General features: G+C 37.2%; 1 protein-coding gene across 2 annotated transcripts in view; it reads left to right on the top strand.

Moving 5' to 3' along the window:
* WLS (wntless Wnt ligand secretion mediator) overlaps nt 1-15,925 on the top strand; it is a 93,313-nt gene that overhangs the window by 23,444 nt on the left and 53,944 nt on the right. For both annotated transcript variants that reach the window (XM_006919308.3, XM_006919309.3), the window contains exon 2: nt 12,692-12,964. In XM_006919308.3, the coding sequence (XP_006919370.1) occupies nt 12,692-12,964 (273 nt within the window). The remainder of the gene's footprint in view (nt 1-12,691; nt 12,965-15,925) is intronic.

Here is a 15,925-nt window from a genome sequence, read left to right as displayed (position 1 = left end):
TCATCAGTATGAAGTTTTACAGTTGGCTGTGGCTTGCCCTTCCTTTTTGGAACAACTTATTGGTCTCACCAGTTGTTGGAAGATAGAAAATACCCAGAGCCCATTCTGATCCCTAGCAGCAAGAGAATAGAGTAGGATAATTAAGTTCTCTCCCTCAAACAGATGTTGAAAATACAAGGAAAATGAGGGGAGAAGGGACCTAGATGAACAAGGCTCGCCAGCCTCTATTCTTGGCTTATAAATTGACCCTAATTTAAAATGATATTCTTTTAACATTAAAAGAATGATTTTCGCTATACCATAAAATATATAACGTCCCTTATAGAGTCATAGAATTTCTAAGCTACAAGTCTTTAACAGTTAAAATACTGCCTTTACAGTTGAGAGAACTAGGGCCCAAGATTGTGGAATAATTTGCCTGGTTTGTGGCAATCCAGTACTAGAACGCAGCAGTCCTGATTCCTAAGATAATTCATTTCACCAAGTTTCTTCTCAAGTTTGTAGTAGTTCAGGAATAGCAGATCATGGACCAGAATTGAAACTCTAAATGTATGAAGAGTCCTCACAAAGTGTTAATTATGAAGAAATCTCTAAAGGCCACCTTTTCATCTCAGCCCTGTGCTCAGGTGTCCTCTGTACTCTGTATTCACCAAGTGTTACCAGCAGAAGCACCTCTACTCACATAGGTGTGGGCAGCTCATTGTCTGCAACTGGTCAGGGTAACTTTGGACTGTCAGGTTTTATTGATCTCAGATTTCCTTTCTTAGAATTTGCAACATTGGGGCTACCTAGAATAAATCTAGTTCCTCTTCCAAATCTTAGTCATTTATATATTTGACCTTTTATCCCCCCATCAATGCAAACTGAGCTTTTTTCTTGAACAAGCCATACACCTCCAACTTCTACATATTCTCTTGTAATATGTCATATCACTCAATTTCCTTTGATTTCGCTCTTAGCAGAATGACATTACCATCTGTCTGCTGCCTGTGCAAGAAACTTGGAGACATTCTTAACTTCTCTTTCTCGCCCACATGAATCAACAGGGCCTGCAAATACTTCCTAAACAGTATTTCCCTCCAGTCACAATTGCATCTACCTGTCACCCTTTAGAAGCTCTATGTGTCATCTTAAGATTTCTGATACCCATCCTATCTATGTTCCACCGTTCCTTCAATACCAGAAATCTTACATTGCTTTTTTCACTAGTTTTTTGAGAATTTTCTATATAATTAATTGGACCAGAGAGAAAAACTCATTTAGTACTGCTGGGTAAATAGCACATACATGTAGCAGAAGATTCATTTGCCCATTTGCCCAGGTTTCTGTCTGAGCCTGTTTTGGAGATATGGTTTCAAAAGTAGGATTTGATGCCTTTAGAAGGGGGTGTTTGCTTTTCCCCACTAGTAGGATTTGTTTGAAGACGTTAATGATATGGCCCAAATTTTCCCTCTGTGTGTTCTTAAGAATATAGATTTTGTCATAAAATCTTCAAATATGCTGCCACTAATTATATGCATTTAAAGCTAAGAAATGGACATTTTATCTCATTTTTTCTCTTATTTTTTTTTTTCTATCATTCAGGCCTTGATCCTATCAGGGCAGTGCTAGACTAGGATAAATAAATCTAAGTCCTACAATTGAGAACCTCAATTTCCAGGAAATAGGCTAAAGAATAGTTATCTAAACACACTCCCACATTTTAATATTAGCTACAAACCCTTTGGGAGAAATTCAGAAATTACCATGTTTTTGCTTGCCTGTTGTCTGTCTCATACACATTCTTTTGATGTGTAAATTTACTTTTTTTCCTGTGAATTGGGATGGTAATGTTTCAGTAGGAGAAGTTTATTTTGATCCTCAAAATTCAGTATTCACGTTATATATGCGTAGGTTGACACAGATCTATAAGAACCATCATAAATGGAAATGAGCCTCAGTTGGGGCGCATGTGTACCTTGGGGGATCAACATCAAGGAAAGCGGTCATGGCTTCTTCCCAAACTCTCTGAATGCCAGTCTTAATTGTACTTTCCCATAAGCAGGCCATGGATCTAATACACTATGATATTTTCTTAATGGTGCCATTTAATAAATGTTTGATAAAAGTTTATTAGGCAAATCAAACATAACAACATTAATGTGTTTATTATGACATAAAGACCCTTTAATGTCAATAGTTCAATTCAGTTTTGGGGGTCTGCATGTTCAAATCTGTGCTTGGTGGCATAAGGAGGAACAAGACATGGTCCCTCTTCTCAGGAGCTTGTAATTTTGTAGGGTTTAGAAGCTATATTTACAAATAAAGTCAAATGCTGTAATGAAGACATAGACCAGGTGATATCGGCATTAAAGGGATCATTTATGACTTAAGGGAAATTGGCAAAAACCTCATAAGATGCTGGCACATTATAGGCATTTAACAAACTGAATAAAAGAGGTAGCACTTGAGCTAGAACCCAGAACTGATGGAAGTATTAAAATATTTAACAATTACATAGTAATTTTACTTTATTTCAGTACTTTAAAAAAAAAAATCTAATAATTTCTAAGAATGTGACTGTTGAAACTGCAGTTTACTCTTAAATTTTACCTGTGCCTCCATCCAAATCTAGGGAATTTGGAAACTATAAGGTCCTACTTTTTCTTTGAATAATTAAGAAAGGGATATGATTATTCCTGGCACTGTCCAACACTAAAGTTTTGGCCCTTCGGAATGTCCTGGACTTTTGTTCCTTTAATTGCTTTTATCTGTTTTTCTGAGATGGATCAAAATCTGGAAGAAAAATAAGCCAATAAACAGCATGAAGCTCTTTATTGGGCCTTACAGTCTCCATTCCCTAGTATCCCACATGTGTGGACAGGGGACTTTATCATTTTGGCGACTCTGGGAAAAACTTACTTAGTTCAGGCTCTTTATCTATTTGGTTACTTCCTGAATGTTCCCATGAAAAGAGAACTCACCCTTTCCTGAGTCTGACTGTGCCCGTGGTTCGCATACCTGAGTTGTCAGTGAATTCTTCCTGAGGGAGCTCTGAGGTCAGCCCACCTCTAATGTGATTCTGCCCACGAGATCTGGTATCGACCCTTCCGTGGCAGCTCTATCATGTGTTCCTGAGTTGAATCTTCTCTAGGTTAACATCCCAGGCTGCCAGCCCAGAATTTGAAGTTACAGCCCAAACTAATAAATTATGGGAGAGTAAACATTAGTTTCAAGTGAGTTCAGTACATTTTTAGGAACCTGTTATTCCAGCATCCCTTTCTGAAACTCTATGGAGCTACTCTGTAGCTGACTAAGTTTCCCAGGGAAGCCAGTTTGCTGGTTTTGTTTGTGTGGCTACCAGCCCAGTGCTGGATAGTGCCTGTCTCTGGAGCTTCAGCAAGTTCCTGATGGCTCCATTCGATCTTCTTCATCCATCCGTCTGCTCTATACATTACCTCTCAGGTACTTTGAGAGAATTAATAAAGAAATGGACAATTGAGAAGCAGTGTGGTGTATTGAAAGGAGCATTGGAAGTCAGACTCGGGTTCTAATACCAGCTCTGCCACTTACTGGTGGAACAAAAATGATCCGTCTTCTTCATGTGCAATGGGGGGTCATTATAATGACTTACCTGTTTACTGTGAGGATTAGATGATGCAAGTGTGTGAAAAAAGTGCTTTGTAAAATGCAATATGCAATAGACATATTAGCATTTGGTCATTAATAATATTGATAAAAGTAGATACCTATAATTTATAAATAATAAGTGATAATAATAAATGATAACAAATGTGTGAAATTTATGGTATAACAAGTACTTCAGAACAAAGCAGCTGACTGTTTCTTCTAGAAAAAGTTTGGGGTTTCTTAACTCTAAAATTTTAATATGAAAATGTGCTGGCAGCAAGCTTGCTCACAAAATAGAACCAGTTATCCACTTTTCTGTAGCCCTCAACCCATCAACTCTGCCAGAGCAGCTTTGGGGTCTCCAGGAGGGCTCAGAGATTTCCCACACAAGAACTAGTTTGCCCTCCATGCTGAGTTTATGAAAGATCATAGCCAAGGTAGTAAATTATAAGGTGTTGTAATTCACTTTCCATAGGTGGTCTTGGATGCATTCCATAGCCTTTTGGCTGAAAGGTGGCTGATTTTGAAGCACTGGCACAAAGTCAAAAATTCAGCCCAGATGACTGGTTTGCCGAGCAGTGAGCAATAGCATCAACAGATGAGCCATTTGGTTTTTCTGTGGAGGTCTTTTGTGTTCGCTTCACGAGTATTTAATTTTTACTGTTTTGAGTATTTCTGGAGTGACGGAGAAACAGTAATTGCAGGTATTTTTCACAGATAGAGGTTAGAATTAGTGATCTGATGTATTTCTGTTGATCTTCTTGATTTAATATCTCTTTGCTGCTGCACACCAAAGGTGAAGGTCAGTTCTTTTAATCAGAATTCAGGATTTAGGATTGCTCCCCCAATTAGCACGTCTAATGGTTGGCAGATTTGATGTGCTAAATCCCTTTATGTGCATTTTATTATTTTTTTTCAAAAAGAGAAAAAAAAAAACTGGCACCAATCTTGAGCCTAAAGTAATTTCATGTTTACCACAGCATTTCAAATACTATGTAAGAGTTTGGCTCAGTGTCCCAAAGCACTCTAATTTTTTTCCTCTCGCTTCCAACGCTCCTCAATTCCATGGGATCCAAGCCAGGCAAGTAATGGAAGCCAAGTGGTGCTGCTTGTTTGCTGCGTAGATTCTGACAAATATAGAGTAATTCTTCTATTCTTCAAAGCTGTTACATCTTTGGCTCCAGAACAATTGAGGTTTCAGGCCAAGCATTTAAAACTCTCATCAGCCTAAGATATAAACATATAGTATTTTTCAGTATTTTTTAAGTCAGAATGAATTATACAAGTGTTCGCTACAGTTTCTGAGACTTTGATGTTAAAACGTCCATGTCATTTGTTCATAAGTTTATGTTGTTGAGAACTATTTTTAAATAAGTGCTTGCAACTTTTGTGTGTACAGTACAAATTATTTTGTTTTCAACTCTGTTGCGTAGTGTGTGAATTTTTGTGTTTTGGTGGTAGTAGTTTAGTATAGAGGAAATTTCTGCCATGTTTAAAAATTTAGCTTCCCTACAACAGATGTTAGCATAATTAACTACTTATTGAAAATTACTGGTAAGAATGGATTTCACTTAATATACCGCATAACACACACTAGGGCATAACTAAGATAATTCCAAAAATCACTTCTCTGGTCTTGGCCCTGCAGATCCGCTTTCTATTCTCCAGTAATTGAGATTAAATTGTGAAATAATATTTCATTTAGTACTCTAGTAAGATTTCATTGGTATAGTTGAAATCTAGGAGAATTTTATCTTTGAGGTAGTGTGAATGTCTGGCTATTATAATTTCAGAGCAGTTTCAGTAAAGGAATTAACAGACCGAGTCAGTTAATTCTGAAGCAGTAAGTCATTTTAACACAAGTAAGTATTTACACTTTCTTAAGCTGAAAACCTTTGAAGCAGTCATTATAATGAGACGTCCTAAAACTTAGACACATGCTGTGGCAGATACTAAGAAATCTTTTTAGGAACTGACCTAGTGGGAACTGTAAGCAGAATTGGCTGAAGGAATTGCTGGTTGTCTAAAACCTCACAGTTCAACCAGATAATATGATGTGGCTCTATCAGTTGTACAGTATATCCTACATGTTTCCTTTTAACTAGAGTTAAAGTAGGAGGTTTTTGAGCTTGAGAAAGGCAGGCAGAATCTCTGAGGGAACTCAATTTAACACATTTAAAAACTAATTTCTAAATTTAGCTGAAGATCCTTTTATGTTAAATGAGTACTTGTATTGAGGGGAGGGTCTTTGAATAAAAATTGTAGTTGTATAAATAAGAGCAGTTCATCTGGTCTGCTTGATTTCTGCCACCTGTGTTCCTCTTCCCCTCTTCTCCCTCTCCTCCTTGAGGCACATCAAAAAATCCTAAGCAAACCCTAGAATTATCCAAGGGCCTAAATGCTCAATACATTTCATATACATTCTCGTTTAGGCAAAGTTTCGAACCAAGCTGAGTATAGTAATCCCCCCTTATCCATGGTATCAGTTACCTGCAGCCAGCCATGGTCTGAAAATATTACCTGGAAAATTCCAGAAATAAACAATTCATAAGTTTTAAATTGTGTGCCATTCTGAGTAGTGTTATAAAATCTCACATGGTCCTGCTCCATCCTGCCTAGGACCCGAATCATCCCTTTGTCCAGGGCGTCCATGCTGTATACGCTCCATTAGTCACTTAGTGGCTGTCTCAGTGATCAGATGGACCATCTCAGTATAACAGTGTTCAAGTAACTTGAACCTGTGTTCAAATAACCCTTATTTTACTTAATAATGGCCCCAAAGTACAAGAGTAGTAATGGTGGCAATTGGCATATTCCAAAGAGAAGCCATAAAATGCTTTCTTTAGGTGAAAAGGTATGTCTGTATTGGAAAGAAACATAGTATATGTAGGATTTGGTACTATCTGCAGTTTCGGGCATCCGCTGGGGGTCTTGGACTATATCCCCTGTGGATGAGAGGGAATTATTGTATGTAATCTCAAACACCATTCATAGCCAGGTAATGGAAGTTTTCCATACATTACGAAGTGAAATGGACATTGAGTCACTTAGCTTTATAATTCGGGTGAAAGTTGTGGGGGCTTACATTATCCAGCTATTGCTTTTGTTCTCTACTTTTGTAGATATACACATAAGCCAAGTAATTCTTAGCTCTCAAACATTAATTCTATCTTTTGAAATCAGCCTCAATTAAAAAAAATAAAATTTAACATTTACCTCAATTAAAAAAAATAAAGTTTAGCATTTACTTTCTAGTAACCCAAAATTTTTTTAGGGAATAAAGTAGAGAATAACTAAATGACGTTATTAAAAAATTGACTAATAAATCAAGCATTCATGTCCAGAGATCATGACAGCAGCTTTTTAACTGAAACTAGGTTTTAAGAATTAGATCAACTTCTCTCTTGAGTCAGTAGAAAAAAAGTATCTGCTAGCAATTGTTAGGATGATTATTAATGCTTATAAACATGAATTACCCTTTTAACTGATCTGTTCTCCACATTCCTTCTCCTTGTAGCCCAAAGCAGATTAATCTTTAAATATCATCTTTGTTGCAAGGCAGACATTCTTCTTCATATTTAGGTGAAGCTTATTACCTGATGATCTAGACTTCAAAGGCTTTTCTGAGGCCCAGTTGCCAGAATAGGAGGTGGGGCTTCTCCATTCCCTCCCCACCACTATCTTGCTTTTTCATCTTCCAGGACAGCTCATGTCTAGCCTTGTGGAAACCTACAGGACAGAGATAGGTGTCTTAGATGAAAAGATCTTCCAAATAAAAGTTCTTTGTTATTTGTAGGTCTCTTTATTATTACTTCTTTACGTTGCTCTATAGAGTGGAAGCAAGACTATTAGGAGCAGAAGCCAAGACCACCCAGTAGAACGGTGCCAGTGGCTAGAAAAAGCAAAGGGCTGAAATAGGGGTGATGCTGCACTTTCACCTGTTAAATGATCTTTTTAGAAATATTAATACTCAAACACAGACATCTGTAGAACATACTGTGATTTTCGAGGTATCCTATGACCCAGCACATGTTCTTCTTCAGTGCCTTTCCCACTTGGCTGTCCCCCTTTTCTTCCTTGACTAGCAAACACCTGCTCTTTCAAGGCTAAGTCCAGGCCTTCTGCAAGCAGCCCCCAACCCACAGCCTTCTTTTCAACTAATGCATCCTGAGCAAACTTCTGTCAGAACAAGTTTCAATTAGGATGTACTTCTCTGCCAACTTCTCAGCCTCCCACACCAGACCATGAGCAACTCAGGGTCTGGGACTGTCATTGTCTCTATCTTAAGTTAGTACAGTGCTCGCATAATAGTAATACTCCTAGATAATTGCTAAAGGAATTGTTTTTACTTGAATAAAGCAAAGAAATAAATAGTCTCTGTTAGCCTAAATAGAGAACCATGTGTCATGCCAGCATGTTGTTTTAATTTTAACTTTTCTAGGAGGCAACCAAGTCTTGCATCTCTGTCCAACTCTTTAATTACAGGTTCTGGAGGGAGTAGGGGCTAATGATTTGATGTTGACTCACCTTTGAGCATGATAGCGGTAGTGGTTGGCTAGATAGTAATTTGTAAACTGGACAGCCATTTGAGATGCCATAACAGGAAGCTGACTGGAGTCAATGAATATTCTTCCAAAAGAAGTACAGGTTTAGTCATTGTTCACTTACATTTTTATTAAAGGTTACATTATAATGATGACTGGAATTTTTGCCTCATTCTAGCGAATTCTACTTCACAAATATCTGACTGTTGCCCTTTCTCAGGTAATGTCAGGATAAATGTAGCATTCACCACAATTATAATTACTTTTTCCTATAATCGTTTTTTGTCTGTTTTCCTTATTATTTGTACATTCCACAGTACCTAGCACATAGTAGGTACTCAAGACACACTTTGTAAATGTAGTATGAGCCTTAATAATGCATGTCATTGAGGGGCCACTGAATTTTCAAAGAGGCTTCAAGTTGTGTTTGTGCTGTTTTTCACAACCTTGAATTATAAGTCTTTTTGATTTCATAGCACTTCTAAATTAAATGTTGTGTAGTATCACATTTCACAATTCTTGTACTGTAGTGGAGGGGTAGACAGAGGACTAATGTTGAAATACAGATAAGAAAAAATAGCGTATGTTTGACATAGTAAAAAGAACTGAACTCAAAATGGGCCAGAGTTTTCAATGAGTAGCTTGTGATTTTATGACTTCTGTGCATACTCTAAACACTGTCTTAACCAACCATAAGTTAACTAGTCCACAGTGCCTGGAAATATTCATTTTGGGCTAGCTTGCTCTGTCTAATAAATTGTACTCATGTAGAAGTAGCTTTTGGCCTACTTTTTTTCAACTAAATGCTATGAATGGGTAGAGGGGACATTTATGAAGTATGCTGAAGCAGCTGGGTGATATTGCATTGCTATCCTAGAAATACTGAGAGTGCTTATTTTTAGCTTTCACCTGAGCAAACATGACTCAGTTTGTTGACCTGAATCCATCCAGCCCCTTCTTAAATACACAAACTCTATTAATCCTTAGAACCACACTGGTTTCTAAGTAAGGCCTTCATTTCATATACCTGTTAGTTGACTATGGCTTCTTCAGAGGTTGCAGATAATTTCAGCTTCTTCCATTTCACTCTTTTCTCTTACAATAAAATCCCTCACACTTTTTAAAAATTTAATAATAGAAATCGAACTTCCTTTGATTTTAGACACTGTTTTGTGACACATGTAGTCACAATTTTGGCTACAACTTAATAATAAAAACACCTTCTAACCAGCTATTAGCTATAAGCTTTATTTTTAGTTTACTTTGTTAGGCATTTTACCTAAAGAAACACCTGGAAAATCACTTAACTGGAGTAGGAAGTTGTCTTGAGCTGTAAATACATTATTGGAGAAACATTTACTGTCTGTTTTTGAATAGCAGAATATCTATTTACTTTCTCAAATAATACAACTATTTTACCTTCTGAGCACTACTAGAAAAATTTAAAATATTGAATTATCTTCAGGTTTTTAAGTTATGCAAAGGTTTCGAGATTAGAGGACTAATTCAAATGAAGAAAAATATTTGTGTTTTTCAAAGTATAGTTTGAGATACATTTAAGGGTTCTCCAAGTTCATTGCCATGATCTTTCTGAAAATATTAGTGTTCCTGGGATTTTTTTTCTTTATGCAAGAAACACTGGACTAATGAAAGAATGAAAATAATTCAGGCCGCTACAAAGGCAGGCGTTCACTGTGTCCATTAAAAATGCAGCCTTTGTGCCCGTAAAGTGTTCAGCTTCTCTGTTATTAAGTTTGGAATGTGGTTTTGGAACTGAGCTGAAAAACTCAGCTAGTTATTTTTCATTTTGGTCTAAAGAGGGAGAGACTTGTTTTTCAAAAGGAAAAAAAAAAAAAGAAATGAAGAAAGGTTAGGTTCATTTTGGAAGAATAGAAGTTTTAGAATGTAGTAACTATTTTCTGCCGCAAATAGTCAGTTTGAGCATGTTAGCCAAAAATAGAATTCATGACTTTTGTCTCCCTGTTTATTTCTCCAACCACATTAAAAAGGATTCAGTGAAATGTGCCATTTGGTCTTTTTAATGTCAGTAGGCTATTTAGCTGAGTCAGGATAACCAACATTTGATTGATTCATATAATAATAATAAGCTAGATGTCTGATTATAGATGGATTAGGTGTAAAGTGTCTGTGATACAGTTTTGAGTTTTAAAGAAAAACTTCCCTGGCATGGATAAGTGGAGCCTCTATGTTGCAGTACGCAGGACTATGCACCTGAAAGACTTTCAGCTAGAGTTTAGTAGTTCTCTGTTTTTGGATACGTTTTAGTAGGCATTGTGTACTAGCCTTCTGCAAACATAACATCTTACTACTCAAAATTTACGATCAGGATAGATACTTAGGGATAGAAAAAGAACCGTGTTTCTGAGCATTAGAAGTAGGGCAAAATATCAATAATACACACTTTTGCTTCCTATGTGACTTTCCTTTACTTTACATATTTCTCTAGTTGCTAACTGATCTCTACTAAATGAGATGATTTCTGCTCATAAAAGGTCTTAAAGCACAGTATGCAAATATCATATGCACAGAATTAAATGTACGGAATTTCAGTGAAAATCCAAGCAATTCAATGTAAATTTGAAATGGATTGGAGGGAGTGTCAGATAGTGATACAAACCATGAATTTATAGGATTCAAAACAATATTGTATTGGGCTGTGAGTTAACTGTCCAATACATGAAATAGAACAGATTGTCCAGAAACACTTATTGTTACACATAAGGTAAAGGTGATAGTATAAGTCAATAAGAAAGGAGAGTCTCTTCAGTAAAGGATAATATACATATTTAGAAAAAATAAAAAGCTAGAACCTTAATTCATCTCTTATAGCAAAACAAATAGCAGATGGATTAGCTATTTAAATATTTTTTTAAATGAAATTGTTAAAACTAACTGGAAGTTAATAAAGATGTCTGTTTATTGAATTTGAAGATAAATAAGGTCTCTCTAAGAATAAAGCATGGAAAAAAAATCAAAGGAAAAGACAGATTCTATGAAACCTGGAACTTCTCTGATTAAAATATGCTGTAAACAAGTTTAGATAGCAGATGGAAAAATTAAGATAAATCACTAACAAAAAATATTAAGCAAAGAATATTTCTTATTTGTAGACAACTTTTATAAATTAAGGGTTGTGTAGGTAAATTAAATTTAGTATATCATGTGATTGATTATTTTGCAAACACTAGTTGAAAATTTTTAATTATGTAGAAAATATTTATAATAGCTAATATTAATTTTATACTTTTTATGTGCTCAAGCACTATTCTGAATGCTTTTCATATGTTAACTTGTTTAATGTATACAATGATTCAGAGAGGTAGGTTCTATTATTATTGCCATTTAAAAGATGATAAAACTAATATACAGACAGATTTAGTGATTCACCCAAAACTTTCCTACCATGGAATAGTGATGACACAACTAGAAATGAGAGAGCCAAGATTTGACATCAGGCAAGTTGGCTCCAGTGGTGGAGTTATTTACTACTGTACTACTCTGCTTCTCTAAGTGAATAAAAAGAAAAAGCTACAAACCTATATCTAGTATGATCCTATTTTGTAGAATTGTGTGTTAATATTAGCATATATTTTAAAGTCACACAATTTAATTCATTTATAAATTTTTTTCTAATTATACATTCACAGAAAAGATACAATACTTTGATATTTTTCCAACGGTTGTTACTTCCCTCTAGTGGGATTCTGGGTAAATGTTGTTTTTGAACTTTAAAATTTCTGTATTTTGCAGATTTTCTGTTATAACCATATAACCATTTTACAATCACAAAATAGTGCTTTTTAAATGTTACATAGTTCAAATGTGATGTTCTTTCTTGACATGCATGTATTATATTTTAGTACACCTTCGAAGGATCAGTCAATGTTTGAGTTTCCACCCTCTGATAGGTACACTCTAAGTAGCGGTCGGAGATTAACAAAGTTCTTTCTCTCAATCAAAAACAGTGTTGTAAAATTTTAGAGTTAAGAAGAATCTTAGAAACCAGCTATCTTGGTTGAATCTTAGAAACCAACCATTTTGTTTATCACATGAGGGTCCCGAAGCTCCTATAGATTTAACTGACTTGCCCAGGATTAACTGGGAGTCAGTTGTTCAACCAGGCTTCAGACCCAGGTTTTCTGACTTCAAACACTGTGCTCTGTGGAGCAGGAGAGCCCTGCAAGTCTTCAGGTGGGAACTGGAGCACTGTGCATTTTTGTGACAGCGGTTTGGTGTGAGGAGGTAACTGAACCCAACAGGTTACAAATATAGCCTTCCAATAACACTGATTAAAAGCACAATGGGAAGACTCTTGGGTTTACTTTTTGACACTTCTGGAGGTCACTGAAGGATTCTCACCCAGAGTTGGGAGATACCCAGGTATTACTGGTCCCAAATTACAGAATGTATATTAAAAAAAAAAAGGTGGAGAGAAGACAATAGTAAAAAGAATGTTAGCCAGATACGAGCACCTCAGTGGATGATTTTTCTAAAACAGAAAAACATTCTCTTTTCAGCTCCAGGGCCCACGGCGGCAGTGTCCTACCTGTCAGTGAAATGCGTGGATATCCGTAAAAACCATCACAAAACAAAATGGTTAATGCCTTGGGGAGCTAACCAGTGTGACAAGATCCGGGACATCGAGGAAGCAATTCCGAGGGAAATAGAAGCCAATGACATTGTGTTTTCTGTCCACATTCCTCTCCCCAACATGGAGATGAGTCCTTGGTTCCAATTCATGCTGTTTATTCTGCAGCTGGACATTGCATTCAAGCTGAACAACCAAATCAGTAAGTGCATTCTCCTCTTTTTCCTCTCCTACCTTGGGGAATTTCTCTCTTCAAGTTCTGTCAGAGCGGTTTTAATAACAGTAAAATGATAATATTAATAGTAGGTAATTATTGACAACTTATCATTTACTAGGTACTTTTCTGAGTACTCTACCTATATTAACCCATTTCATTTTCCCACCAATTTCTTGAGCTAGGTCTTCTCTTTCATTGGTGAGGTTGCCTGTGGTCAGAGAGTGGATTCAAATCCAGGTAGCCTGGCTTCAGAACTCTGCCCTAACCACCAAGCTTTCTCACCTCTGTAGGGATGAAAAATGTTCCTTTCTTTCCTTGGCTGGTTTAAGGATTAAATTGACATAAGACAGATTAACAAGAGAAAAAAAATTTTTTTTGTACCTCCTGGAACCCCAGAGATATGAGACTCGAGGGCCAATTGGGTAATTGACTCTTATATGTCATCCTGAGCTAAAGAATGGGATAGAGGCCTAGGGCTTCAAAGGGGAGGAGGGTAGTTCACAGGATGATAAGATAGCAGATGTTTGGTAATTAGAAGTTTGCCCTGTCATGCAGGTAAGTCTTGCAGATAAAAAGTTATCTCTGGTAAGAGCTCTCTTTCTGTGCCAGGACCCCTATCCAAATTCTTTTAGGCAGTTAAGGGAGAGGTTAAGTTTTTCTTGAGTCTGCTGGGTCTTGATTGCCTTCAGCTCAAAATAATCCGTATGCCAAAGGGACACATTTTGAGATAGCCTATTCTACTTCCCTTTACCTCTCCAGTGCTGTGAAGGAGCTTACTCTGGTGGAGTGATTTAAGGATTTCTGGAAGGTCCTATGTTTCAAAATGTCTTTTACCACTGGACTTTGAGTAAATCCATCATCTTAGAAGAAGATCCCTGTCAAAATGAGAATGTGAACCCATGAGCCCCGCCTTTTCCACAAAACCGGTTATTTTTTTAACCTGCTAGTTATGATTCAAGACTCTGTGGGCACGGGCGTATAAGCATTTTGTCAGGAAGAGACTATTGAATGACTTCTGGGAGACATCTACATGTGGCATCTGGGGATAGTATAGGGAATCCTAGGTTGAAGAAGAAAAAATTGTTTTTTGTTAAAGCGGGATCGGGGTGAGAGAGAAAGAGAAAAAAGTATGTTGAAGACAGCTCTGCCTGGGGCTTGTCCATGGATCAAAGTACTTTTTCTAATTGCAATTTTTCTGTATCAGCAGTAATCTTGATATACAATTACATTAATTTTACTCTGTTTGGGAGTTATAGCAGTATATGTACCTAACTGACATCTTATCAAACAGATTATGCTGAGATGATTTTCCAGAATGCAGACCCCCACCATTTATTTAATCTTTTACCCTTTACTTCAAAATGTTTTTGAGTGCCCATGCCATGCAGTGTACTAATAGCTGGACGTGGGGATACAGATGAAGACTCTGCCCTTCAAGGGGCTTATAGTCAAGTGGAAATGAATGGGAAATAACCATTCATTTCAGTATGGTGTGCTAGGTGCTGCAGCCAAGGTATGACCGGCAGGCTGTGGGAGCATAAAGAACAGGCATTAGAGCAGGAAAAGGCTACCTTGGTGTATGTGTGTGTTGTGTAATGTAGTGTAATGTAGTGTAGTGCAGTGTAGAAGTGAGCAAACAGATATTTGAGGTGAGTGTTAAAGAGTGAAAACTCTGACAGGGATTTGGTGGTGAGGGTGGGGAAATAGAAGAGCTCTATATAGAGGAAACAGGGAACGGCTGATATGAAGATCTGTATTTGCACAACAGCCTGATGCGTTCAAGGGGTAGTTCCCATGTCCCATTCTTTTGCCTATTGACTTATTCTTTGGCTGTGTAACACATTATTTATTCATTCATTCATTCAAGCTTTATTAAGTCCTTACTGTGTGTAAAGCCCCAGGTACTGAGGATACAAGACTGAACAAAAAATGTTCTTGTAAGGGATTAGGGAAGATGGGGGTTGGAAAACAGATACTTGAACCCTACCAAAAAGAAAGACATGTGCTATAATGAGAGGAATATGCAATGCTGTGATATTGTGATTTATAAGAAATAGATATTTGGTCTTCATCCACAGTTCCTGGCTCACAGCTCCCAAAACCCTTGCAGTTTCCTGAGCTATGAAAGTACTGGGAGCATCTTTTGTTATATTTGGTCTCTTGTCTTCAGTTCCTGAAAATGCTTCAGAGCCATAAAGACGAAGTGGGTGTTTTGTTTTCATAAAAAGCCCCTTTCCACCACAACTGGGCTTATGTTAGTGGGTAACTTTTGGAAAGTACCTAAGGATAGGGGCAGATTTCCAAGGAAACTGTAAGTCCCCACACTGATTTCCGGGGAGGAGAGAAGGGCTGGAGGTTGAATCAGCCACCAATGGCCAATGCTTTAATCAGTCATGCCTATGTAATGGAACCTCAATAAAAACCTCAAAGGAAAGGGTTTGGAGAGCTTTTAGGTTGGGGAACCAGAACACTTCCATGTGCCGGGCCTCAACTCCATGAAGACAGAGACTCCTTTGTTAGGGACCTTGCCCTATATTCTCTTCATCTAGCTTTTGATTCATATCGTTTGTAATAAATTGGCAATCTAGTGAGTAGATGGTTTTTCTGAGTACTGTGAGCTGCTCTAGCTAATGAGTTGAACCCAGCAAGCGGGTTGTGGGAACTTCTGATTTATAGCCAGTCAGAAGCACAGGTGACAACCTGGGCTCATCATTGCCATCTGAAGTAGGGGCAGGTCTTGTAGGACTGATTTCTTAATCTGAAATCTGATGCTATCTCCAGGTAGATAGTGTCAGAATTGAGTAGAATGTTAGGACACCCTGATGGTGTCCGAGAATTGTTGGATGCGTGGGAAACCCCCCACCACACACACATCCTAATTGGTGGTGAGAACATATTACTTATATATCTTAATAACTTACAGATGAATTACTTCCCAGCAAATGT

Source organism: Pteropus alecto, unplaced genomic scaffold, assembly GCF_000325575.1.
Source record: "Pteropus alecto unplaced genomic scaffold, ASM32557v1 scaffold25, whole genome shotgun sequence".
Lineage (NCBI taxonomy): Eukaryota > Metazoa > Chordata > Mammalia > Chiroptera > Pteropodidae > Pteropus > Pteropus alecto.
Note: the sequence above shows the minus strand (reverse complement) of the source record. Positions and strands in the feature narration are given on the sequence as shown.